This window comes from Anomaloglossus baeobatrachus, chromosome 2 (assembly GCF_048569485.1).
Source record: "Anomaloglossus baeobatrachus isolate aAnoBae1 chromosome 2, aAnoBae1.hap1, whole genome shotgun sequence".
Taxonomy (NCBI): Eukaryota; Metazoa; Chordata; class Amphibia; order Anura; family Aromobatidae; genus Anomaloglossus; species Anomaloglossus baeobatrachus.
Genome location: NC_134354.1, coordinates 716849998 through 716877497, shown reverse-complemented (window position 1 = coordinate 716877497; position 27500 = coordinate 716849998). Strand labels below are relative to the sequence as shown.

Below are 27500 nucleotides of genomic sequence, written 5' to 3'. Positions count from 1 at the left end.
GAGCAATGGCGCCAAAGAGTATATACCGTACAGTTGCTAAGGTGGGGCCCCGACATGGGATACTCACCACACTCGGGGATACGAACACACACAAAATGCGCCACACACTAGCACGTGCTTGAACACATATACCACCCTCTGCACACATTTCACCACACATACACCAACCTCGCCACATAATCACCCTAAAACACAGACAAGTCTGGTATTATCCTTCAAAAATAAAAATCTGATTAATAAGCAGCCAAACTACAAGAACAACAAATGTACCACATAGGAAATACGGCAGCTGTCAGTCACATGACCTGTGTATATGTGTATGTGTGAGCTAATATATACTGTCAGGGGTAGGGCTTTTATCAGGCTGCCAATAGCAACCAATCACAGCTTAGCTTCTATTTTGCTACAGTTAATTAATCTGAGCTCTGATTGGTTAATCTAGGCAACAATTTAATAATTACATTTTTATTTGTTTTGTGTTTTTTGTGTGCAGAATACATTTTTGTTAATACATTCTACTTTAACTGCAGTTATTAACCCGGGCGAAGCCGGGTAGTACAGCTAGTATATATATATATATCTCTTTACCTTTTTTTTTTTTTATTTTTTTTTTTTAATCTTCTCATGTTATTTATTTATTTTCTTTTTCTTCACATGCAAGTTACTATTTTTGTTCAAATCAAAATGTATTGATATTATTAAGGTCAGTACGTCAAGAAATGTGTGTGTGTGTGTGTATGTATGTATGTATGTACGTATGTGTGTGCATGTGTATGTGTGTGTGTATATAATATATAATATATATATATTATATATATATATATACACACATTAGTCCTTTAAAAATATTTGATGTAAAACATGATTTGTTCCTGCCACCTTGATGATTGATGTGCTTTGTTACCTGGTAAATAATTCACATTTTGTCTTTCTTTAGGGTCATTTATAAGCTACTAGCTTCTAAAAGTGAGAGTATCCGAGTGCAAGCGCTGAAAGTCCTTGGATATTTTCTAAAGCACCTAGGTCATAAGTAAGTATCGCAGTACTGTGGCTTCCTCATATAATGTCTGAGTCTTGGTATAACTATGTGGCCGCTTCTCTTGTTATGGAAATTGTACGTTATTTTAGAAAACTTGTGACCTGTCATAGTGGCATGTCAGAAACTTTTTGATCGGTGAAGATCCAGATGCTAAAATTTGGGACTGAAATGAAAGTGTGACCAAAGGTGTGTGAAGACTTTTCTTGACCTGTTTCCTCGCCTCTATGACATCAGCCAAGCAAAACGATCGCTATGGAAGGGGCACAGCAATCAGCCGAACGCTTCTGCTCCTTCATTTCAGTGACCTGGAGCCCTCGGCTGATCACAACTTCCAAAATGTCACTATGACATATCAAAAGGGTTTGTTTTTTTTTAATTAAAAGTCACTTTAAAGTCATCCCCGCTGTCTGCTTCAGCGTATTTTATGTAAATACTGTGCTACTTAACAATGGGAAGTTCCTGATTGTTTACACTTAATGTCTTCTTATCCTTTCAGACGGAAAGTTGAAATCATGCACACTCACAGCCTCTTCACATTGCTGGGAGAGCGGCTGATGCTGCATACGAACACAGTGACCGTAACCACGTACAATACCCTCTATGAGGTGCGTTGCGTCCATTCTAATATGTTCCATAAATTGTTGCCAGACCCTAGTTAACAAAAAGAAATGTAGTGCTCGGGAACCATTAAAAATCACTGGTGGATACGGACAGAAAAAGGTCCTTGTACAAAAACAGTATATGGGCACTTTTCAGTCCAACAACTCATCAAAATGCACAATTTTAACTGTTTGGGGGTAGAAAAGGGCCCCTTAACCTCTTGGACCTCTGTTTGGTTGCACCAATGGTATGTTTGCCCCACCAGTTAAGGAGAGGAGATAAAAATACACAAGTCTGGATTTTTTTCCCCCAAATCTGTCTTTCTTTCCATCTTTTCTCCATGGGGTGGATAAATGATGACCATAAAAACGTGCAGCTCCTACTTGTCTAGACACAACTGGTGTAGTCAAGGTAGAGAGAAGCCGGGCACCATCCAGCTGTATCACTACTGCCTGTGCAAGACGAGCTGATGATTGGGCTGCCGCAGGACAGGTTCATACATCACTATAGAGTACATTGTATGGCTTTTTAGGGGGCAGCATCAAACTGAACCTGTTTTCCAAATAAATCCTGGGTTCTCCGCAATGATCCCTATTTTCTTATGCATAGTTGTTATTTATGTGTTTTGTGTTTTAATTTATAAAATAAAAATATAAGAGGATAAAATACGCACAAAGATCTAGTACTTTAATATAAAAATATCACGGCGTAACTATACACAATGTTCTTCCACAAGGACCTATATCACACACACAAAGCAGCTCTTCAGACAAATTAAACACACACCTAACCACGAATAAAAAGAGAAAAAGGTAATAAAATAAATCATTTTATTATTGTTAATTGATAAAAAAAAAGTAAGATTGGACAAAAATCTCCCAAAATACTCAATAACCAAGGAGACAATGTGCTCAATAGATTTATGGATCAGAAATTAATATCATGAGACACCAATGTTATTCATAACAATTATGACCATAGACAGACAAGTAAATATAAATGGTCATATGAAAACACTGTTAATTTGAAGAGGTGCTTTGTACCAAAAATGTGTCATAAATCAAAATATCCTTTAAAAACAATTTTTATTCAATATTTCTAAAATCTCCACCAGGTGTATTTTTTGTGAATACCTTTCTGTTGAGGTGAGACTACAATGGGTCTCTTATGGACTGACTGCCGTGTTCAGATTACAATGTCGTGTGTGTGTGTGTGTGTGTGTGTGTGTGTGTGTGTGTGTTAGAAACAAAAGCATTCATAAATATGTGTGTTAGGTTACATCAACTAAACTATATATTTGAGTCTATGGAATGGCTGAATTACCGTAAGTATTTTTGGTTACTTAATTCTTATCCTCAACATTTCTAAAAGTGCACATTAAAGGGAGATGATGTTACTGACCCTGTGCCGGTCACTCCCTCCTGTGCCCTATCTGTCAGCGGAGGTCGGCGCCCTAGATAGCGTAATGGCGCCACCGCTCACCGTAGGCTTACCCTACCTACCCCTGTATATCCCTGCTGAATAAGGTGCAGTGCCTATAAAGTGCCTAGTGATACATTAAAGTGCACAGTGCTTGATACATTTTTAACTCAATCAGCAGATACAGGGTTGATTAGATTAGGGGGTACTTATAACTTTCCAATTGGATAATCATAGCGGGTAAAAGATCTGGAGCTTCTCATGGTCAAGAAACCAGAGGTACCCCCTAATTTAATCTACCCTGTATCTGCTAATTGAGTTAAAAATGTATCAAGCACTGTGCACTTTAATGTATCACTAGGCACTTTATAGGCACTGCAGCTTATTCAGCAGAGATATACAGAGATAGGTAGGGTGAGCCTACGGTGAGCGGGGGCGCCATTACGCTATCTAGGGCGCCGGCCTCCGCTGACAGATAGGGCACAGGAGGGGGTGACCGGCACCGGGTCAGTAACATCATCTCCCTTTTAGAAAGGTGTTCACAAAACATACACCTGGTGGAGATTTTAGAAATAATATTGAATAAATATTGTTTTTAATGGGTATTTTGATTTATGACATATTTTTGCACTGCCCTTCCTCCCTGAGAGAAAAAAAGAGTTTAAGGTGGTTCGTACCAAGCACAGACTTTACAAAAAAAAATCAGAGTTAGAGTCCGGTGCTTTACGTATGCAAACCACTCAAGTTTCGCTGTGTTTGTGTATGATCGGTGCGAGCTGCTTGCATTGTTGGAATGGCTCACACGGGGGGAGGGGTGGGGGGGAATCAGCTATTGTTCTATTATAGTTATTGGATGTAGTGTGAACAAACAAAAACTAAACAATGAAAAACTCCTGCCCTTCTTTCCCTGTAACTGCTATGTTTATTAGCAGTTGTATGTGGGCGGGAGCTGAACTGCCCAATCAGTGACTTTCCATGGGATTTGTGTCAAGTCCAGGTCTAAAACAGAACTTTATCTAAAGTCTGGATGAACCCTGAGCACTCGAACTTCCACAGGTCCACTCATCTCTAATGAATAACCCCTTCAAGGTCTCGTACATATTGGATAACTATTGACCGCACAACCGACATCTGTGTTTTTCCCTCACCCTATGACGGCACCCTTATATCGTGGTGCCGTCATGGGTTCGGAAAAAACACATTACCGGTAAGTAATTACGTATTTTTCCCTCACCCTATGATGGCACCACGATATAAGGGTGCCGTCATGGGTTCGGAAAAAACACATTACCGGTAAGTAATTACGTATTTTCCAACTACCGCGGACTCAGAAAAGCTTGGCGCAGTTTAATCTTCCGCCGGAGAAAAATGATCACTTGTTAAATTCAACAGGCTGGATGTTTCTCTACTCCAACATCATCTGTTGGGGAACAGTTGGAAAGCCACTATACACCAATATCAGCAGGCTGAGCACCCTAGAGGTCCATTTACACTACCTGACAAACGGCACTAAATGACCTCCAATCAGTTCTTCAGATGTGCTCTGAACAATCTGTAATACATCACTCGGTGCACATAGGCGGCCATTGTTCTTGGCAGTGCAGGTTCTGTTTGCACATGACGATGTGCTGCCAAGAATTATGATTTTTTTTTTTGGGCAAATGAAAAGATCCTCTTTCCAAAATAAAGAGTGTTTTTGCTTATTTGCCTGGTGATTGGCTGTTTATTTAAACTGCATGATTACTGGGAAACCAGTGTACCTGAGAATCAAGCAGTAATCATCACTAGTATGAGACAATACTTGGATAACACCGTGCACTGCTAGAATTAAGTGAATGTCATGTCTCCACCAGAGTCCGCTCCTGTGACTTTTGCTTCAGGCACCAGGCGCCTCCGTATTCCCGCTGTGGACATTGCTGGTGATAGGGGAGGAGTCAGTGACTCTGGTGGGTGCAGGCTCCGCCCATCCACTACGCTGGGTTTCCTTGGGACCTGCAATGCCACTGACTGACTGTGCTGGTGTGTGTCTTCCAGCTGACGTTTCCACTTTTCAGCTACAGCCATTGGGAAGACACCACACCCTTCTAATTCCCCCTCCTGTCTGCTGGTCGCTGCCAGATATAGTTTTGTATTCCTGCTTGTTTCTGGTTCTCGCTCTGCTCTGAATATTAATCCCTGTGTTTAGACCCATGCCTGCTGTCTGACTACTCTCCTGCCTGCCGTTTTTGTCGGTTTTGACCTTAGCCTGATTTCTTGACTACGCTCTTGTCTGCCGATTTTGCCCCTTTTCAATATTTCCTGGTTTGACCCCGCCTGACGACTACGCTCCTCGACCCAGTCTTCCACAGGTAGTGATCTCCAGGACCCTGTAGTAATTCCAAATCCCTGTATATGGGATAAAGGGTTTCGGGGCTCTCGGGGTCCTGCTTAGTGTTCAGCTTTCCTCTAGCCTGTCCATGACAGTGATCCTGAGACTGTGGTTCCAGGCAGGTGTTACAGTGAAAGGGGGGGGGGGAGAAGAAAAGAGGTGGGCTTTTCCTACTATACAATAAGACCCCAAAAATTCGGACGTATTTTGGAAAGTGATCCGTAGTCCCCTTCACACTCATATGAAGTGGTATCTCTAGCCTTTTAGAATATTTGACATGTAAGAAGTTTTGATTGTTGAGAATCCAGGTGCTATCACCCCCTCAGATCAGTAAAACGAAGGGACAGTATTTGGTTTTACTGAAAGAGATTCTCTGAGAATTTTTAAAAAATTAATGAAATAAATAATACATATTCATAATATGTTTTGTACATACTTTTTTTTAGCAAAATGGTAAAATATACCTAGTGCACTCTGTCAAGTTTTTAAGGATGGCAATGACCATAAATCATTGTGCACCTGTCCTAGATTTCAGAGGACAGTACTAGGTCTGGCTGCGTGAAGAACATCTGCTCAAGACATAGGTCAGGTCAGAGAAGTGTTCTGTCAGACATCACAATTTCACTTTCCTCTGTTCAGTCAACCTGACAGGACACTGAGTAAAGTAAAGGAGAAGATTAACACCTTTCTTTAGCTGACTGAAATTGAACATTCATCTTAGTCAGCCTGACCGTTTTAGTGCTGTGCAGGGAGTACATCCTAGGATGGGTGCTTTACTCTACTCAGTGTCCTGTCAGGTTGACTGAACAGAGGAAGATTAGTTTGTGATGTCTGACAGGACACTTCACTGACCTATGGCTCGAGCAGATGTTCTTGACGCAGCCTGACCTAATACGTGTCCTCTAAAATGTTGGATAGGTGCACAATGATTTATGGCAGTTGCCATCTTTAAAATCCTGACCAAGTGCACTACAAAAAGTATTTTTACTAAATAACGGTATTTAGAAAAATGTTTTAATATTTAAAAGTATTTTATTTTATTAATTTCTCAAACTTTTACTTCTCAAAGAGGAGATCAGGTGGTGTATGGACTTTTTAACTTTCTATAGATCTGTACACCACACGCTCAATGTAGAGCGCTCATCTCAGCACCTCTGCCCCTGTTTTAGTAATCGGTGGGGTTCCTTACACCCAGTCCTCCAACAATCAAAGCTTCCGACATGTCACTAGTTTATTAAAACGACAACTAACTTTTAACCTTCTGAATCTGTTCCTCCGCTGTTGGTTCAGTGTCTGGAAATAATCCCTATCATCTTATATTGTGTGTTTTCAACATTTGTCGGGAAAAAAAACTAGGTCAATACCTTAATTCTATTTGGGTTCACCGCTCTATTTTTTTTCTTCTCAAAGCGGTGACCTTTCCGTATAGCTGTACTTGTGAATCATCATGACTTGTCGGTCAAAGAATCATCATGACGTGTTGGTCAAAGAAGGTTTAGAAAGATCTCCCTTTCCTTTTTATCTTCTGGGCAGGAATCGCTATTCTGGTGTTTTTGTAATCTCATCTCACAATACAGGCCTATGGGACAGAATGGCTCTTGAGGAGACAATACTCGACTTTGTGTGTACTGTGTACATATACATTGCTTCATCTCTGCTAGATAGAAGATACTTTGTTTTCTATAGGGATACAAAGCTTGGAACGCTGTAATAGTGAGACCTAATATAACGTGAAAGGTTTTACCATGGGCTCACATCTCATCACCATCTTTGTGATTGTCTGTACATACAATATATATATATATATATATATATATTGTAATATATACAGTATATGTGTGTGTGTGTGTGTGTGTGTGTATGCATATGTTTGTGTATACACACACGCACACATGATCAGAATTAGAGAACAATGTATGATCACTTTCTTTTTTCAGACATAGTGTAATCTACATTTATCAACGTGCCACTAGAGGAGTTTTTTTTTACAAAAGATCTAAAGTTTATCAACATAAAACCTATATTTTACCCAAAACGTAATGATCATAATTAGAGAAAAGCAATGACTTTAGCAAAGAAAAAGATTATAACTATATTTTCTAAAGGTAACAACAGTCACTAATTAGTAGGACGTGTACAGGCCTTTGCTTTGAATGGCTTCAGCACATCTGGGGCCACAGGACATCACTAGTCTCTCACACTGCTCTGGTGGGATTTTGGCCCACTCTTCTTCCAGTCTCTTCCTCAGTTCTTTGACTGTTGTGGGTTTCTTGGCCATAACTTTGTCACCAAGGATTTTCCAGAGGTTTTCTATTGGGTTTAGATCAGGACTCTGGGCTGGCCATTTCATTCTTTCGATGTTTTCTGTTTCAAGGAACTTCTTTACCCGTTTTTCTGTGTGACAGGGGGCAATATCCTATATTAAAATTGCTGGCTGATTTAGTGATGAACGCGAGTAAGGAACCAGGTTGCATTCACTCTGCCGTGTAGCTGTATGAAAGGTTCAACTTCTGCTGCAGAAAACATTCCCCAAACTATGACACTTCCTCCACCACCTTACACTGACTTCTTAACACACTTTGGGTTCAGTCTTTCCCTAGTTTGTCGACTAACATAATGTTTCCCATCAGACCCAAATAAAATAAACTTGCTTTCATCAATAAAATGAACTGTGGAGCACTTCTCCTCTGTCCACACAACATGCTCGTCACCAAAAGTGAGTCTAGCCTCTTGATTCTTTCTGCTAATGAGAGGATTTCAGTCCAAATACTCTTAAACATCGTGACACTGTATGACGAGACAGATCCTTACCCTGTTCAGTGCTGAACTGCCGAGCAATTCCAGCTGCAGTGTTAAAATGATTACTCATGTAGATTCTCCTTATCCTGTCCTCTCTTACATTTGTTTTTCGAGGGTGACCAGCTTTTTGGGGGGACTTGAAAGAGTTTGTGATGCTGTAAAGATGCAATATTCTCAAAATCCCAGGCTTGAAACAACAAACTTCTCTTGCTATGGCTGATTGGGTCACCCCTCTGGTCTTCATCTTGACAACCTGCTGCCGGAGGGTTTCAGTCACTTTGGAACAGCACACCATTTTTGCACATTCAGTGCACACTGGAAAGTTAGGCTGCCAGTTACATAGGGTTTGTCAGATTATTAAGGAAGTTAGTACCAGGTCCCAGATTAACACCAATAACTTGCAGGGATCTGAAAGTGTTCTCTAATTTTGATCAACGTTATTTTTCATTGATCTCATTTACATTTTTATAATGTGCTTTACAATAAATTCAATTTATGAAATAAGCTTAAAATACTGCGAGTTTCCTCATGTTAGGATATAATCACATAGGACGACATAATGACCTTAACATTTAGGAAATTGTGTGTTCTCTAATTTTGATCTCCAGTGTATAAGCTGCATTTTTCTGCTGTAGATGTTTGTCTCCTCCACGACTTCATTGTTTCAGAGCGCTGGCTTTTATTATTATCACTTATTATTATTTATCTTCATTTCTGATCTGCACTGTTTGTATTTCTGGGAAATCTCATTATCTAATTCCTTATGTTATGCATATCTTTTTTTGATCCATTATCTAGCATTGTAATGTAATTGTACAGAGGAAGTTGGCGGCCGCTGGATGACTATAGTAGTCATGTTTATTCATCCCGGTATTTAGTAGAAGGGCCATAGGCATCTATATTCCAGTAGCTTAAAAATTGACTTGCCTGTAAGGGGGTCAGAAACAGGTATGCTTAGATCTACACAGTATGTATTTTAGCGGCCCCAGGACAGAAATGGCCGACAGACCGTTCTACCTGCAGTCTCAAACACTTTCATTACAAACATGGCCCTGGAGTCAAAGGGGTGGATAGTGACTTGCAAAGTAAGGAGACTTATAGGACATGAAAGGCTCCTCTGGGAAATTAAATATCTAAATTGCATCTTCAGTAGTAAAAGGATTTGAACTCTTGCTCCACCTATTAGAAACAATAATCCAATATTGATCCTTTAATAATCATTGTCACATGATTTAGGATAAAAGCAAAACCATCCTAAGTCATGTGGAAAGGCTCGTTACAGGGTCGATATTGACTTTTAGGATTGCTACTTCCAAAAGGTGATGCTAAAGTTCAAGTCCTCTTCATACTAAAGGCGCAATTTGCATATTTAATTTCCCAGATGACCATTGCATGGCCTATAAGTCTCCTTACACTGGTATGTCAGGCATGTCACTTTCCACAAAGTGACATGTTACCCCTTAGTGAATGTGTTTGAGGCTGCATTGAAAAACGGTCATTACAAATGTTTCTCTGGAGTCTAAGGTGTAATATGTCACACCTTGTGGAGAGTAACATGCCTGACATTTTGTTGTAAGGAGACTCATAAGTCATGCAGCGCTCAACGTGGGAAAGTAAACGTGTATATTGCGCTTTCAGAATAAAGAAGACTTGAACTTTTGTGCCATCTGTTACAACTAGCAATCCTTAAAGTCAATATCGACCCTTTAACTGGCCTTGCCACATGACTTAGGATAGTTTGGCTTTTATCCTAAGTCATGTGACAATTATCATTAAAGGGTTGATGTGTGGATGATTAGGATTACTGCTTCCAATAGGTTGTGCTAGAATTCAAGTCCCCTTTCTCCCTAAAGAGGCATTTTGCAAACTTTCTCTCCTACTTTCAGGTTTGTCTAACGTTGGCCATATACAAACGATGAATGGTTGTCAAATTCAACATCATTTTAAAGGGAACCTGTCACCAGATTTAGTGACTATAAGTGTCGGCCACCACCAGTGGGGTCTTATATACAGCATTGTAGAATACTATATAAAAAGAGCCCTGGCCGCTGTGTAGAACATAAAAATGACTTTATAATTCTCACCTAAACGGTCGGTGCGGTGCAGATGGGTGTCTCCGTTTTCCAGGATCGGCGCCTCCTCTTATGGCCATCTTTGTTCTCTTTCTTCTGAAGCCTGGGTGCATGACGCATTCGGCGTCATCCACACAGGCCGGCATTGAGGTCCTGCGCATGCGCAGGCGCACTACAATACTTTGATCTGCCCCCGAGCAGGGCAGCTTGTGTGAATGGCGTAGGGCGCGTCATGCACCCAGGCTTCAGAAGAAGGAGGACAAAGATGGCCGAAAGAGAAGGCACCACACCCGGAGAACGGAGAACCCCATCTGACTCATCTGCACCGCACCGACCATTTAGGTGAGTATTATAAAGTAATTTTTACGTTCTACATAGCGGCCTGGGCTCTTATATACAGCACGCTAGAATCCTGTATATAAGAGCCTATTGGTGGTGGCCGCAGCTTATAGACCCCAAATCTGGTGACAGGTTCCCTTTAAGAAGTGTGGAGGTTTTTCAGACTTGAGGACCATTTTATGCTGGAAGATTATCATGGATGAGCGTTCCTATTATTGCTCTTTTCATGATGATTGTACAGAAGAAAAAAAACTCCAGCGTACCCTGAAAATCGATGTTTTTTTAGGTTGTCTTGCATATTAAGATAAGTGTTTTCTTTCCTTCCTATGAGAATGTATCTAACCTCCGATATATACATTCCGGCTGAGCGTGGAGGATTTGTAAAGGCTATTGTGGAGTATCATCTGACAGCGCTTCCTTTTCACGCTTCTCTCCAGTTCTATGCTTGTGGCAGTCACGCTGCTCCTCCTGACTTTATGTAAAAATATTCCGCTATTCTTGGAATTTGCCCAGGATTGTCTCATTCCTCCCCCTCCGCTCTCCTTACAACAAGCCTCCATTTTTAAGATGGATCACAGATCACTAATGTGCTCCTAAAAGCTCCTGTATTGCGGCTAGCATGATTAAATTTGATATTGGTTTAGTCAAATGCACACAAAGTGCTGGGATACCAGTTTGACTGAGAACAGATATGTCTGTAACAATTATAAAGTATGTGACAGGAGGAGAAATTGGTGACATTAATCTCAATAATTACATCCAGAGCAGTTCCACTCCCCCAGTCCTGATGAAGCAGGACGGCCAGGAAAGTGCTGCGCCGGCTCCTGCGCGCTCATGCTATTGCTGCTCTGTATTTACCATTGCCTTGTTGTTTTTTCCTTATTTCCCATTCTGTTTCTCATGTTCCTATAAAGCCCAGAGCCGCACATTATAGTATCTTCTTATAATTGTACTTGCTTAAAAATGGTGTCCATCGATCAGTGTTTCCAGCAAGTTCTTTTGCCTACAAAGTGCCCAAATGTAGAACTACACATTAATTGTGCTATCACCAGTGGACCTAAGATAGCTTAAAAGCAGGGCAGATGCCACCACCCGGTGCACCCGGGCAAGTGTCAGGGCCCTGGACAAACACGAAAACCTGGAGCCGGCCCTGCCCATCAGCATCGTATAGTGTACTGGCTAGGCAGCGTAACATACATTGCTGGGCTGTGAAATAAGGGCCCCTATAAAAGTCATCTAAAGTGGGCTTTACACGCTGCAATCTCGCTAGCAAGATCGCAAGCGATCGTACCCGCCCCCGTCGTTTGTGCGACACTGGCATATCGCTGCCCGCATCGCACAACCTCGCTTACCCCTGTCACACGCACTTACCTGCCCTGCGACATCGCTCTGGCCGGCAACCCGCCTTCCTAAGGGGGCGAGTCGTGCGGCGTCACAGCGACGTCACATGGCAGGCGGTCAATAGAAGCGGAGGGGCGGAGATGAGCGGGACGTAACATCCCGCCCACCTCCTTCCTTCCGCATTGGCGGTGGGGGCAGATAAGGAGATGTTCGTCGCTCCTGCGGTGTCACACATAGCGATGTGTGCTGCCGCAGGAACGAGGAACAATATCGCTAACATCCTGAAAACTATTTTTGGTTTCAGGACGACCTCTCCACAGCAAACGATTTTGCCCTCTTTTGTGATCGTTTACGATCGCTCTTAAGTGTCACACGCTGCGATATCGTTAATGACGCCGGGTGTGCGTCACAAACACCGTGACCCCGACGATAATCCATTAACGATATCGTAGCGTGTAAAGCCCGCTTAACACTGTATATTTTAGAAAAAACGTGCTTAAAAATGTATTTTTAATTCAAATGCAAAGTAAAGAGCTTTGGTTCCCGTTGGCATGGTTCTGTGCTCCAATACACCACCCCACTTAGCATTTTGGGCACTTCCGTTGCTGTTGATTGACAGCAGAAAATTCGCACTGACACATTCTGAACCCCACCGTGTTCACACAGTGTGGGCAGGCACATTCTCCTCGCCGTGTGCACACAGTGTGGGCAGGCACATTCTCCCCGCCGTGTGCACACAGTGTGGGCAGGCACATTCTCCTCGCCGTGTGCACACAGTGTGGGCAGGCACATTCTCCTCGCCGTGTGCACACAGTGTGGGCAGGCACATTCTCCCCGCCGTGTGCACACAGTGTGGGCAGGCACATTCTCCTCGCTGTGTGCACACAGTGTGGGCAGGCACATTCTCCTCCCCGTGTGCACACAGTGTGGGCAGGCACATTCTCCTCCCCGTGTGCACACAGTGTGGGCAGGCAGATTCTCCTCCCCGTGTGCACACAGTGTGGGCAGGCACATTCTCCTCCCAGTGTGCACACAGTGTGGGCAGGCACATTCTCCTCCCAGTGTGCACACAGTGTGGGCAGGCACATTCTCCTCCCAGTGTGCACACAGTGTGGGCAGGCACATTCTCCTCCCAGTGTGCACACAGTGTGGGCGGGCACATTCTCCCCTCCATGTGCACACAGTGTGGGCGGGCACATTCTCCCCTCCATGTGCACACAGTGTGGGCAGGCACATTCTCCTCCCCGTGTGCACACAGCGTAGGCAGGCACATTCTAATCGCTTTGTGCACATTCTCCCCGCCGTGTGTATACAGTGTGGGCAGGCACATTCTTCTCGCTTTGTGCACACAGTGTGGGCAGGCACATTCTCCTCCCCATGTGCACAAGTGTTGACAGTCACAGTCTCCTCACTGGATCTACTCTAAAGCTGCTGGCTCGCTTCACTTCTGGGTGTAGCATACAGTGACAACAAAGCAGAGCCAGGGAGGGGAAGACACTGACACTGTCAGGCTCAGACATTGTCAGAGACCCTGATTCCAGCGATGTGTCACTGAGCTGCTTGCTGCACTTTTCATAAAATCCCTGTTTTATCTGCTGTAGATCTAGCAGTTTTCTGAGTGCTAAGCAATGTATAACCCCTCCCACATACCTTTTGTGTACACTGCATAGGCAGAAAGCTGACAATCAGCAGTGGGGGTGGCGTTATATAGCGCTTATTAAAGAGCTCTGTCACTACGTTTTTGCTGCCTAATCTGAGAGCAGTGTAGGAACAGAGATCCTGATTCCAGCGATGTGTCACTGACTTATCTGTTTAGTGTAGTTTTGATAAAATCACTGTTTTATCTGCTACAGATGGTAGTAATTATAATGGTAACTTTAATATAGTGTCAAACATATTTCGCAGCATTTTACACAGTGAAGGCCCTGCTCGCAAGCTTACAATCTGTGAATCTTCCAGTTCTCTAAATGCTGACCTATGTATAACCCTGCCTACACCACCTTTGTGTACACTGTGCCTAGACAGAAAGCTGACAATCAGCAGTGGGGAAAGGGTTATATAGAGCTTATTAAAGGGAATATGTAACCAAGGATTTGTCCACCTAATCTGAGAACAGCATAATGTAGAGACAGATACCCTAATTCTAGCAAAGTGTCACTTACTGGGCTGTTTAGTGTAGTTTTGATAAATCACTGATTAATCAGCAGAAGATTATCATTAGAGGACAACTTGGCATGCTGCAGGTGCACACAGTGTGGGCAGGCATATTCTCCCCGCCGTGTGCACACAGTGTGGGCAGGCATATTCTCCCCGCCGTGTGCACACAGTGTGGGCAGGCATATTCTCCCCGCCGTGTGCACACAGTGTGGGCAGGCATATTCTCCCCGCCGTGTGCACACAGTGTGGGCAGGCACATTCTCCTCCCCCTGTTTAGTGTAGTTTTGATAAATCACTGATTAATCAGCAGTAGATTATCATTAGAGGACTACTTGGCGTGCTGCAGGTAGTCCAGCATATTCATGAGCTCTGTATAACTGCTAGATCTGCAGCAGAGAAAATATTGATTTTATCAAAATGACAATAAACAATTCAGTAAGTGACACATCACTAGAATCAGGGTCTCTGTCTCTACATTATGCTACTCTCAGATGGGGAGCAAAAATCTGATAACGGGCTCCCCTTAATATGGAGGACTACATAGCAGCAGGTTTACTGGTACTCTAGTGATAATCTCCTGATAAAACAATGACAGTCCAATAAGTGATACATTGCTGGAATCAGGGTCTCTGTCTCTACATTATGCTGCTCTCAGATGGGGAGCAAAAACCTGATGACAGATTCCCCTTAATATGGAGGACTACATAGCAGCAGGTTTACTAGTCCTCAAGTGATAATCTCCTGATAATAAAACAGTGATAGTCCAATAAGTGATCCATCGCTGGAATCAGGATCTCTGCTCCTAAATGATGATCATCTCAGATTAGGTGGGGAATCCTGGTGACAGGTTCCCTTTTAAAGAGTCTAAATCTTTCTTTTATTATATGTAACACGAAGTATCCATACTGGCTTTTGACAGAAGTAACATTACTAAAACCTAATGTCAGGGTGGTGGTCTCATCTACATTACCGCAGACCATGCTTTTCACTACATTATAGGGAATTTGTCACTGTGTTTATATTTGGACCTTGGCCGCTTAGCTAGATACTGTAGATATTGCTTGTAGTGAATGAGCGGATCCCCGGGCGCCGTCCCTGCATAGCAGAGATGTATGTGCGGGAAGGTTAAATCTGACACTTGTTCGCGCCTCCGTTATACTGTACTCCTTGTCTTTAGCTATTTGGTTAGAAAGTGGCGCTCCGCGTAGCATTTACACAATGTGATGCACATGACCTTTAAAACTTAACAGGTTCTTTTTCCCCTTCTCTTCTCCAAGGCATTCGTGTTAGGAAATTAGCGGCAGCGTTTAATGCCTATCTCATTCAGTGTCAGATTGTGTACCGCGTCCAAGCTAATGCTTATTTCTGCACTTACAAAATGGTGTTGATTAAAACCTGTGAAGACAAGTTCTTCCGTTTGTACTGTGTAATCTCACCAAATAATGACACCGGCCAGAGAGAATTTTGCAGTAATAACTCACAGGTAGTGTTGAGCGGACCCGGACTGTAAACGTCCGGATCCGCGCAATTTTTTCTCTGTGTGTCTATTTACATTCATTTGCAGGTTTGTGATGCGGGTATGTCACAGATGCCCGTGCGATCACAAACCTATTATCCCGACTGGCACCGCATCATGCCTCCGGGAAGAGCCGGTAATGTACCGGTATAGCCACATGTAATACATGCGGCAATACCGGACGGCTGCGGGCTGAAATATCAGCCCCCAGCCGGCTTTACCATGGCTGGGGATGAAAATTAGGGGGGACCGCACGTCGGTTTTTTTTTAATTTATTCAATTATTATAAAAAAAAAAAAGCCGGAGTCACACTTGCGACGGACACACTGCTTTCCCCGCCCACCGGCCGTCCTGCCGCCTGTGATTGGTTGCAGTTAGCTGACACGCTGACACTCAGGGTGGGGGCGCGTCTAGCTGCAACCAACACGCGCCGGTGGGCGGGCAAAACAATGAATATTGAATTGTCGGCTCCGGAAGGTAACAGCGTGACCCAGGAGTGTGCCGCCATCACAGTGCCTCGGTGAGTATGCTGTGCTCGCTCCTAGCCCCTCCACAAACGCATTTAACCTCCGTATTCCGGTCCCCATTGACTTATATGGGCACCGGATTCGAGAGCGGATTGGACTCTTTTTTTTTTTTTTTTTTTTTTTTTAATCTGGCAGTGATCCGCCGGTACCGGATTATTGGCCGTCCGATCAACTCTACTCACAAGCAATTCCTTCCTGAGATGTCTGCAGTCCTCACCGAGTCATTGTAAAGCAGCGCTGAAATTCTGTACCTCCCGCCATTTACAGGTGTTGGGTTTTTAAGCTCTGTTTTTAGGGACCGAGACCACAGTGTTTGTATACCTAGGTCTCATCCGTATACATACTGTATGTACATATGGATACCATGGTGGTAACTGTCTAGACTTTGCCAGGGCAGTCCCAGTAAATTTGTGGAGTCCGGAGTCAGAAAACAGTGGGATATATACAAACTTGGCCCACAAATTAAACATTTTCAGGTGAGGTTAGGGAGGAATGGCGAGACTGAAACAGACCTAAGTTGCCATAATGATTTTGGATAAGTTTAGGATACATCAATTTCTCTCTGAAGCATTTTGTTTAGCGGTAGTCCTTGGTTCTGGTGGCTTGGTGGTTAGCCCTGTTGCCTTCCAGCGCTTGGAGTTTGTATCTACTGCTCACATTTGCATGGGTTTCCTCCAGGTACTCCAGTTTCTTGTTGCAATCCCAAAATTTTTGAAACCGATAATAAGCTTTCTAAGGCTGCTTTCACACATCAGTTTTTTGGCATCAGGCACGATCCGGCGAAAAAACTGATGCGACGGATCCGGCGAAAAAACGGATCAGTTGCATCCGTTTTTTCCATCAGTTCCATCAGTTTTTTGACAGATCCGGTGTGATTCTGAGCATGCTCAGTTCAAAAAAACAGATCCAGCCACCGGATCCGTTTTTTGCCGCATCCGGCGTCTATAGGCTTCCATTATAAAACATGCCATACGGACACAAAAACGTTCACTTCAACTTTTCATCCGGCCGCCGGACAAGTAAATTTTGCCGGATCCGGCAAAAAACAGATGAAACCCAAGGTCATCCGGCACAATCTGGTGCTAACTGATCTGGCGGCAGTAGACGCCGGATCCGGTTTTTCATGTTTCTGCCGGATTGTGCCTGATGGCAAAAAACTGATGTGTGAAAGCAGCCTAAAGCAAAGCGGGCTTTACACGCTATGATATCATTGCTGATATCGCTAGCGTGCGTACCCACCCCCATCTTTTCTGCGACACGGGCATATCGCTGCCTGTCGCACGCAAAATCGCGCACCTCCGTCACACAGACTTACCTGCTCTGCGATGTCGCTCTGGCCTGCGATCCGCCTCCTTTCTAAGGAGGCGGGTCGTACGGCGTCACAGCGACGTCACACGGCAGGCGTCCAATAGAAGCGGAGGGCCGGAGATGAGCGGGACGTAAACATCCCGCCCACCTTTTTCCTTCCGCATTGCCGGTGGAGGCAGGTAAGGAGATATTCCTCGCTCCTGCGGTGTCACACACAGCGATGTGTACTGCCGCAGGAACGAGGAACAACATCGCAAATGAGCGTTAAACGATTTTTGGTTTTAGGACGACCTCTCCACGGCAAACGATTTTGGCCGCTTTTGCGATCGTTTTAGGTCGCACAAAAGTGTCACACGCTGCGATATCGTTAATGACTCCGGATGTGCATCACTAACGGCGTGACCCCGACGATAAAACATTAACGATATCGCAGCGTGTAAAGCCCCCTTAAGAGTTTGACCCTACTGTGACTCTAGGAAAGGTAAAAATATATATATTAACTTTAGGATAGATCTTCAATATCCGATCGGTGTGGGTCTGACACCAGGCTGTTCTGCAGTCCCAGCCGGCAGCCACTACATCAATATATCTGTGTCGTTCATCTACGTTTCATGGATTTACATCCGCTGACCACCAGGGCTTGTAACAACTAATCTGTTGTGGTGCCGGTTGCCAAACCCCTTCCGATCTGATATTGATGAACTCTCCTACAGATATGTGATCTATATTTTCTGACTGGACAACCCCTTTTATTACCTGTATCATGAATACACATTTGCGGGAAAGGTAATAGTTGGGGTCATAGAATATTAGAGTTAGAATGGACCTCCTTTGTCATCTAGTCCAACCCCCTGCTCAAAGCAGGATTCACTAAATCATCCCAGACAGATGTCCGTCCAACCTCTTTTTAAAGAGAAGAAGAATAACTCCGAAACACCGTTATATTTCCCAATTGTAAGTCAAAAAGTGAAAAACCATCAATGCTGGTCGGACAGACTGACTAATTATGTAGTGGTCCCGAAATAGACAAGAAGACGGTGCTGGTATGGACAGTCGCTTGCCTTGACACATCAGGTGTCTAATAGTTGAATGGGCTGTTTTGATCGTGGATCAATGATGAAATCCCATCTATGTTTATGATTTGTCTATAGGGATTCTCTGTAGTGTATGCGTTATATATAGCTCAGTGAGAGCTGAGAAGCCAATCCGTATGTAGATGGCAAGATGACAGATACTCATCGGGCCAGGGTGCTGCGTGACTAATTGATAGATGTCTGGGGTTGGTGCGGATTAGTCACGCAGCACCCTGGCCCGATGAGTATCTGTCATCTTGCCATCTACATACGGATTACATAATTAGTCAGTCTGTCTGACCAGATGAAGGCCGAGACGAAGGCCGAAACGTTATAGGCGGACTTTCTGCAACTGTATAATTTCCCCCTTTTTTTCAATAAAAATTCAGAGAAACATTGATGGTTTTTCACTTTTTGACTTACTATTGGGAAATATAACGGTGTGCCGGAGTTATTCTTCTTCTATTACATTTTTTCCTCCTGAGCACCTGTGATAGGTGACGCTAGGTCCATCTTGCTCTTATCAACCTCTTTTTTACAGACTTCCATTGAAGGAGACCTCACCACCTCTCGTGGCAGCCTGTTCCACTCGTTGATCACCCTCACTGTCAACATTTTTTTTCTATTATCTAATCTGTGTCTCCTCCCCATCAGTTTCATCCCATTGCTTCTAGTCTTTCCTTGTGAAAAGGAGAATAAAACTGATCCCTCTACAGTGTGACAGCCTTTAAGATATTTGTAGACCGCTATTAAGTCTCCTCTCAGTCTTCTCTTTTGCAAGCTAAACAATCCTAAATCCTGTAACAGTTCCTCATAGGACATGTTTTGCAGACCAGTCACCATTCTGGTCCCTCTTCTCTGAACTTGCTCCAGTTTGTTGATGTCTTTTTAAAAATGTGGTGCCCAGAACTGGACACAATATTCCAGATGAGGTCTGACCAAAGAGGAGTAAAGGGGGGGTAATGACTTCATGTGATCTAGAATGGGTCAAGCACTGGTACTGCCAGCAATCACATTTTCCATTTTTTACTTCAGTGGCATGTGAGCGTAATTGTGGCGCCCCTGACCTGGTCAGGCACCACTGAGTACTGCACCCTTGCTGGGACAGTACTTCCAGGTAATCCTAGGGGCCAGAACGAGGTGTGTACGCACAGACACATAGCAACCAGGTCTCCCACACCTTTAGAGGGGACCCTTGGGTAGTCTCCAGAGGGGGGCTAGCTTTCAAATCTCATCAAGAGGTGGAGTGGAGGGGCTGGGGGCTAAAGTGCAGAGGTTGTAAGGAAGAGTGGAGAGCCAGTCTGGTAGTGGAGCGTGACAGTCGTGAGGCGGACTCGCGCGCTGCCACTAGTCAGACCCTGTGTGGTGTAGTGACGGTTGGCGGGGGAGAGCGGTCACCGGGTAGTGAGAAGAAGAGGTGCTCCTGGTGACAAGGCACGTACGGGGTACAGGTCCCTAGAGCAGACTCTAGTGTAACTATCTGCTAAACCTGCCGGTGAGGGGAACTACAGGTACCTCACCAACCTGACAGAGTCCGAGCCTCAGCAGCAACGCAGGGACCCATAAGGAGACAGAGCCAGAAGCCATCACACCTGGTCCACGCTGCCGGCAAACGGTCCAAAAAGGGGAGAGGGCTTGTAGATTGAGTACCGATATTAGAGAACAAAAGTTCCTGTTAAAAATAATAGAAATAAGTTGGGTTTGCCGTTTGTTTTTTTTAATTTTTTTTAAAGCCATTATTTGTGTATATTTCATGTCCCTCATGAATGTGTTAACTGTACTGTTAAAATACAATGGAGATATGGAGACTCTGTGTGTAATAGCCTTGAGTGAAATTAATATTATTGTATCAGTCGCTTATGCAAAAATGATTTGTGTGAAAAGTCTAATGACCTAAATGAAATTCTGATTTTCCCTGCAGATACTGACAGAGCAGGTTTGCACGCAAGTTGTCCACAAGCCTCACCCAGAGCCAGACTCCACTGTGAAAATCCAGAATCCAAGTAAGCGGCGCCAGATGTGCCATGTCATGCCGAGTGCCCGACTTCACCTGACCGTATGATGTGCCCAACTCACTCCAAGCACACTTGTATAAGGAGGGCTTGGTGTCATACGCTGTGGAGTTTGGGTCAGGAGACCCGCATCCAGTCCCCACATCGCAGTTTGTATCATATATGAGGTTGTGGAGATTGGGTCAGGAAACCCACAGCTGGCCCCCACATTGCAGCCAGTGTCATATATGAGGCTATTGAGTTTGGGTGAGGAAACCCACAGCCGGCCCCCATATTGCAGCCAGTGTCATATATAAGGCTATTGAGTTGGGTTAGGAAACCCACGGTCGGCCCCCACATTGCAGCCAGTGTCATATATAAGGCTATTGAGTTTGGGTGAGGAAACCCACAGCCGGCCCCCACATTGTAGCCAGTGCCATATATAAGGCTATTGAGTTGGGTTAGGAAACCCACAGCCGGCCCCCATATTGCAGCCAGTGTCATATATAAGGCTATAGAGTTTGGGTTAGGAAACCCACAGCCGGCCCCCATATTGCAGCCAGTGTCATATATGAGGCTATTGAGTTTGGGTCAGGAAACCCACAGCCAGCCCCCATATTGCAGCCAGTGTCATATATGAGGCTATTGAGTTTGGGTCAGGAAACCCACAGCCGGCCCCCACATTGTAGCCAGTGTCATATATGAGGCTATTGAGTTTGGGTCAGGAAACCCACAGCTGGCCCCCACATTGTAGCCAGTGTCATATATGAGGCTATTGAGTTTGCGTCAGGAAACTCGCGGCCAGTTCCTACATCGCTATCCATGTCATATATGAGGCTGTGGAGTTTGGGTCAGGAAACCAGCATCCGGTCCCCATATCACAGTCTGTACTAGGACAATGTGAAACTGGTATAGCTGTAACATGCGTCATCCTCCTCCATTATTCTGCAGTAATTATGACTGATCCAGCATCCGGTACCCATCATGTGTGATGTACTCTGTCCTCCTGTCACCTCATCCTCTTGTTTTTCTGTTCCGTTCTCTATATTAATGTATACTCCGTTTTAGCTGAAGGTAAACAATTTTGCTAACTTTTTGTCACCAAATTTTTCCTACCCCATTTTAGATCAGCAAGATGTAGGGGCAGAGACCCTGATCCCAATTATATACCACTTACAGTTAGGTCCAGAAATATTTGGACAGTGACACAAGTTTTGTTATTTTAGCTGTTTACAAAAACATGTTCAGAAATACAATTATATATATAATATGGGCTGAAAGTGCACACTCCCAGCTGCAATATGAGAGTTTTCACATCCAAATCGGAGAAAGGGTTTAGGAATCATAGCTCTGTAATGCATAGCCTCCTCTTTTTCAAGGGACCAAAAGTAATTGGACAAGGGACTCTAAGGGCTGCAATTAACTCTGAAGGCGTCTCCCTCGTTAACCTGTAATCAATGAAGTAGTTAAAAGGTCTGGGGTTGATTACAGGTGTGTGGTTTTGCATTTGGAAGCTGTTGCTGTGACCAGACAACATGCGGTCTAAGGAACTCTCAATTGAGGTGAAGCAGAACATCCTGAGGCTGAAAAAAAAGAAAAAATCCATCAGAGAGATAGCAGACATGCTTGGAGTAGCAAAATCAACAGTCGGGTACATTCTGAGAAGAAAGGAATTGACTGGTGAGCTTGGGAACTCAAAATGGCCTGGGCGTCCACGGATGACAACAGTGGTGGATGATCGCCGCATACTTTCTTTGGTGAAGAAGAACCCGTTCACAACATCAACTGAAGTCCAGAACACTCTCAGTGAAGTAGGTGTATCTGTCTCTAAGTCAACAGTAAAGAGAAGACTCCATGAAAGTAAATACAAAGGGTTCACATCTAGATGCAAACCATTCATCAATTCCAAAAATAGACAGGCCAGAGTTAAATTTGCTGAAAAACACCTCATGAAGCCAGCTCAGTTCTGGAAAAGTATTCTATGGACAGATGAGCCAAAGATCAACCTGTACCAGAATGATGGGAAGAAAAAAGTTTGGAGAAGAAAAGGAACGGCACATGATTCAAGGCACACCACATCCTCTGTAAAACATGGTGGAGGCAACGTGATGGCATGGGCATGCATGGCTTTCAATGGCACTGGGTCACTTGTGTTTATTGATGACATAACAGCAGACAAGAGTAGCCGGATGAAATCTGAAGTGTACCGGGATATACTTTCAGCCCAGATTCAGCCAAATGCCGCAAAGTTGATCGGATGGCGCTTCATAGTACAGATGGACAATGACCCCAAGCATACAGCCAAAGCTACCCAGGAGTTCATGAGTGCAAAAAAGTGGAACATTCTGCAATGGCCAAGTCAATCACCAGATCTTAACCCAATTGAGCATGCATTTCACTTGCTCAAATCCAGACTTAAGACGGAAAGACCCACAAACAAGCAAGACCTGAAGGCTGCGGCATTAAGAAGGAGGAAACCCAGCGTTTGGTGATGTCCATGGGTTCCAGACTTAAGGCAGTGATTGCCTCCAAAGGATTCGCAACAAAATATTGAAAATAAAAATATTTTGTTTGGGTTTGGTTTATTTGTCCAATTACTTTTGACCTCCTAAAATGTGGAGTGTTTGTAAAGAAATGTGTACAATTCCTACAATTTCTATCAGATATTTTTGTTCAAACCTTCAAATTAAACGTTACAATCTGCACTTGAATTCTGTTGTAGAGATTTGATTTCAAATCCAATGTGGTGGCATGCAGAGCCCAACTCGCGAAAATTGTGTCACTGTCCAAATATTTCTGTACCAGGTGGCTTGCTTCTATTTGGATAAAATCACCTTTTTATCTGCTGCAGATTTAGCAGTTTTCTGAATGCTGAGCTCTGTATAACCCCACCCACATTACTGAATGGCAGATTTCTGCCTATGCACAGTGTAAACAGAAAGCTTTGAATAAGTGGTGAGGCAGGTCATGACACAGGTGGAGGCCTACATATCAGCAGGTTTACTAGTTTTCTAATGGTAATCTGCTGATAAAATAGTGGTTTTGTAAAAACTACAGCAAGCAGCCCAGTAAGTGATACATCACTGGAATCAGGGTCTACGTATGCTGCTTTCAGATTAGGTGGCAAACACCTGGTGACAAAATCCCTATAATACTATGGGTAGCAATTTGGCTCAGTGGTTCATACTGTTGTTTTACAGCGCTGGGATTCTGGGTTAAAATCTCACCAAATAGATCATCTGCGAGGAGTTTGTATGTTCTCCACATGTTTGCGTGGATTTCTTCTAGGTTTTCCGGTTTTCTCCCACACTGCAAAGATATACAGATAGGGAATTTAGATTATGAGCCCCAATGGGGACAGTGATGATGTCTATACATTGAAATTAATGGTGCCATGTAAGTGAGTAAAATGATAAATATAGTTATTCAAGCAATTCAATCCTCAGACCTTCAGAGAGCTTTACTTAGAGGCACAATTTGTCAGTAAAGCCTTCTTAGGCCTCATTCAGGCACCAGTAAGGCAGATGCATTTTATCATCTGTAATACAGTTCTCCTAACCTAAGCTAATAGTAGTATAGATCTCTATGATACTCAATATTTAGAGCCATAAAACGTACCATCAAGCCATGGTTTGCAGTGATAATATAGATACAAAAATGTGCCCACACTACTGCTGTGTGAATTAGGCTTTATTTTAATGTCTCTTGCCATAAGGCTCCTATACGTCGAAGCTCCTCCTCACCTGTCAGTCATCCCTTCCGAGTAATGGTTGTGGCTTCTTAGGCTTGTGGAGTATAGAAAGTGCCAACAAGTCATCGTCGGAAGTATTCTCTCTCCTAACTGTCCATATAATGATAATAATAATATTTATTCATGTTTATAGCTCTATTAATTCCACAGCGCCCCAGCCCCCATTGGGGCTCACAATCCAAACTCCCTATAAGTATGTCTTTGGAGTGTGGGAGGAAACTGGAGAACCCGGAGGAAACACACACAAACATGGAAGAACATACAAACTCCTTATGTCTTACTTGGTGGGATTTGAACCCAGGACCCCAGCGCTGCAAGAGTGCAGTGCTAACCACTGAGCCACCCATATGGTGGTTTTACATTTGCCTTGCATTTTGGTTAAAAAAATAAATAAATAAAAATTCAACACTGATAACTTTGCTATGAGTTGACAGTAAACCCAACGGCACCATAGGTTAAAGAAATGCCTTCATAGGAGCTTTAACTCTCCAGAGGAGCTACAATTTGGACAGTACGAAGATTTGTTGGTGGCTGCAGACTTCAATTTATTGGGAATTATTTAGTTCTTTGATTAATATAATGTATTACTTAAACATGTACTCTTTTTTTTTTTTTTTCCAGTGATTTTGAAGGTAGTGGCCACACTGCTTAAAAACTCCACGCCAAGTTCGGACCTGATGGAAGTGAGACGCCTGTTCCTCTCTGACATGATAAAGCTGTTCAGCAACAGTCGTGAGAATCGCAGGTGGGTCTCCAGTCCACTTTGGCGCTTTTCGATTGCACTTTTTCCTCATTTGTTTTGTTCTGGCATGTTACTCCTGGTGCATTCATCTGGGGAATCCTAGGAACTATTTTAAGGGAACTTAAAAGGGAATCTGTCAACAGGTATTTGCTATTTAATCTGATAGCAGTATGATGTCTAGACAGAGACCTGGATTCCAGGGATATGTCAGTCACTGGGCGGCTTGTTGTAGTTTCAATAAAATTGGTGATTTATGAGCAGAAAATTCTCACTAGAGGACTAGTTGATTCATGCCATGTAGTCCTGCTGCTCCATGTAATCCCACCCCCTGCAGTGATTAACTGTCAATGAACAGTGTACACACAAAGCTGCCAATCAGTGATGTGAGCTGGTTATACAGACATCAAGATTGGGAGAACTGCAAGATCGGAAGCAGAGAAAACAGTGATTTTATCAAAACTGCAACAGGGAGCCTAGTAAGTAACATGTCCCTGAAATCAGGCTCTCTGCCCCTACATCATGGTGCTCTCAGATTACAAAGCAAAAACCTGGTAACAGATATCATTTTAAGGGAATCTGTCAGCAGGTTTTTGCTATGTAATCATAGAGTATTTTAATGTTGCAGTTTCAATAAGAGTGTATTATCAACAGGATTTTATTATTACAGGACAACTTATGTGCAGAGTAGTCCAGCCACATTCCCAGCACTGACTAGCAGCTCTTTGTCACTATACAATGTATACAGAAAGCTGTGGACGGGTTTTACAAAGCTCAACAATTGAGCTCTGTTAGATCTGCAGCGGAGAAAACTGTGATTGTATCAGAACTGCTGCAACCAGTATACTAAGAGATACATCGCTGGAATCAGGGTCTCTCTCCCTTCCTCGTGGTGCTGTCAGATTAAATAGGAAAATCCTGCTGAAGGTTCCCTTTAATGGGAATTTCCAACGTTATTACTCATCCAAAGGCTAGATAATAATGGACCTCAATGCGTAAACTGCATTTGAGCCTCCATTAATGACATCTCATTTACACTTTTTGCACTGTGCTATGTGGCAGAAGCCCCTTGTCAAGCCAACCTGTGAATCTTCTTTTGTTACCTCCCCACCCCTTGTGGGTTCACCTGAAATATTAAACCTATTAAACATCTAACACCTATCCACTGGATAGGTGATAAATATATGATTGCTGGGGGTCCTGTTACTGGGAAACCCCAGATTTGATGCCCCCTTGTGAATTGAGAAGTTGAGCGCATGCAAGACCACCGCTCTATTTACTTCTTCGGGTGTTTGGCAGCGGTAGTGCCCACAGGTGATGGACTACCACTCCCATACACCGTGAATAGAGTATGGTCCCTCTTACTCACTATTCCTCCATTTAGATGGGGTGCGGAGCCCATTTTCTGTGGATAAGTGACCCATTTTGGTCATTGGATAACCCCCTACGTAAGGGAATGGATTTTATTAGAAATATCCTAAACCCTTCCAAAATGTCCAGAATATCTGTAAGAAATAAAGGTAACGTAATATATTCCACTTGTTAATACTTTCCAGTATTAGTATGTGCCCCTCTTTATCTGTCCCCTTATTGCAGGTGCCTTCTGCAGTGCTCGGTGTGGCAGGACTGGATGTTCTCTCTCGGGTACATAAATCCCAAAAATTCTGAGGAGCAGAAGATCACAGAGATGGTCTACAACATATTCCGGATCCTGCTGTATCATGCCATCAAGTACGAGTGGGGAGGCTGGAGAGTCTGGGTGGACACGCTCTCTATAGCTCATTCCAAGGTATGCCGTCTGTACCCGGCTCACGCTCCTTTACATATTCATTTGGTGCCACCTTGTGGCATCCGCTGCACACTTCTGTGCGTGGTACAATGAGGAGGGTCTACGGCTTATTCGAACAATGGATGTGTGCTCAATAAATCGCTTCAGCTTAGAATATCTCGGCTAGGATTGTGGACTACTCTGGTTTATAGGACAACGGTGCAGTATGTGTAAAGACCGTAGGTCCGAAGAGAATTCAGTGGGTCACAAACCGAGACAGAGGCAGAAATAAAGAAGGGTTCCTTTACTGGGTTGAGGATTAGAGTACGATCAAGAGTAAATTATGATTGACTTAAGAACCTCTCAAAGCACCACAAAAGTGAAATCAACACACTCCGCTTTTAGCCGGAATCAATGCGCCGATCTCAGAGTTCCCGGGTTATGTATATTACCTCAGGAATCGGGAATAAATTAAGAAAAACAATTAACTATAAAGGCAAGAGGTGTAAATCCAATGGGGGCGCTCTGAGGGAACCTCTGAGATGGCGCACTGAGTATAACTTATCACCACTAATAACAAAGCCTTAAATTTTACCGTCTGTTTTACACTGTACAAAGGGATACCCGGGTATCTTAAAGCTAGGGTACCGTTAACCTCCATGGAAGTTTCACACAGGCCTGTGGTCCGAGTCC

At 43.7% G+C, this 27500-nt stretch overlaps 1 protein-coding gene across 4 annotated transcripts in view; it reads left to right on the top strand.

The window, feature by feature from the left end:
- NBEA (neurobeachin) overlaps nt 1-27500 on the top strand; it is a 1081445-nt gene that overhangs the window by 411832 nt on the left and 642113 nt on the right. For all 4 annotated transcript variants that reach the window (XM_075337333.1, XM_075337330.1, XM_075337331.1 and 1 more), the window contains exons 17-21: nt 938-1030; nt 1536-1644; nt 20480-20561; nt 24922-25045; nt 26636-26828. In XM_075337333.1, the coding sequence (XP_075193448.1) occupies nt 938-1030; nt 1536-1644; nt 20480-20561; nt 24922-25045; nt 26636-26828 (601 nt within the window). The remainder of the gene's footprint in view (nt 1-937; nt 1031-1535; nt 1645-20479; nt 20562-24921; nt 25046-26635; nt 26829-27500) is intronic.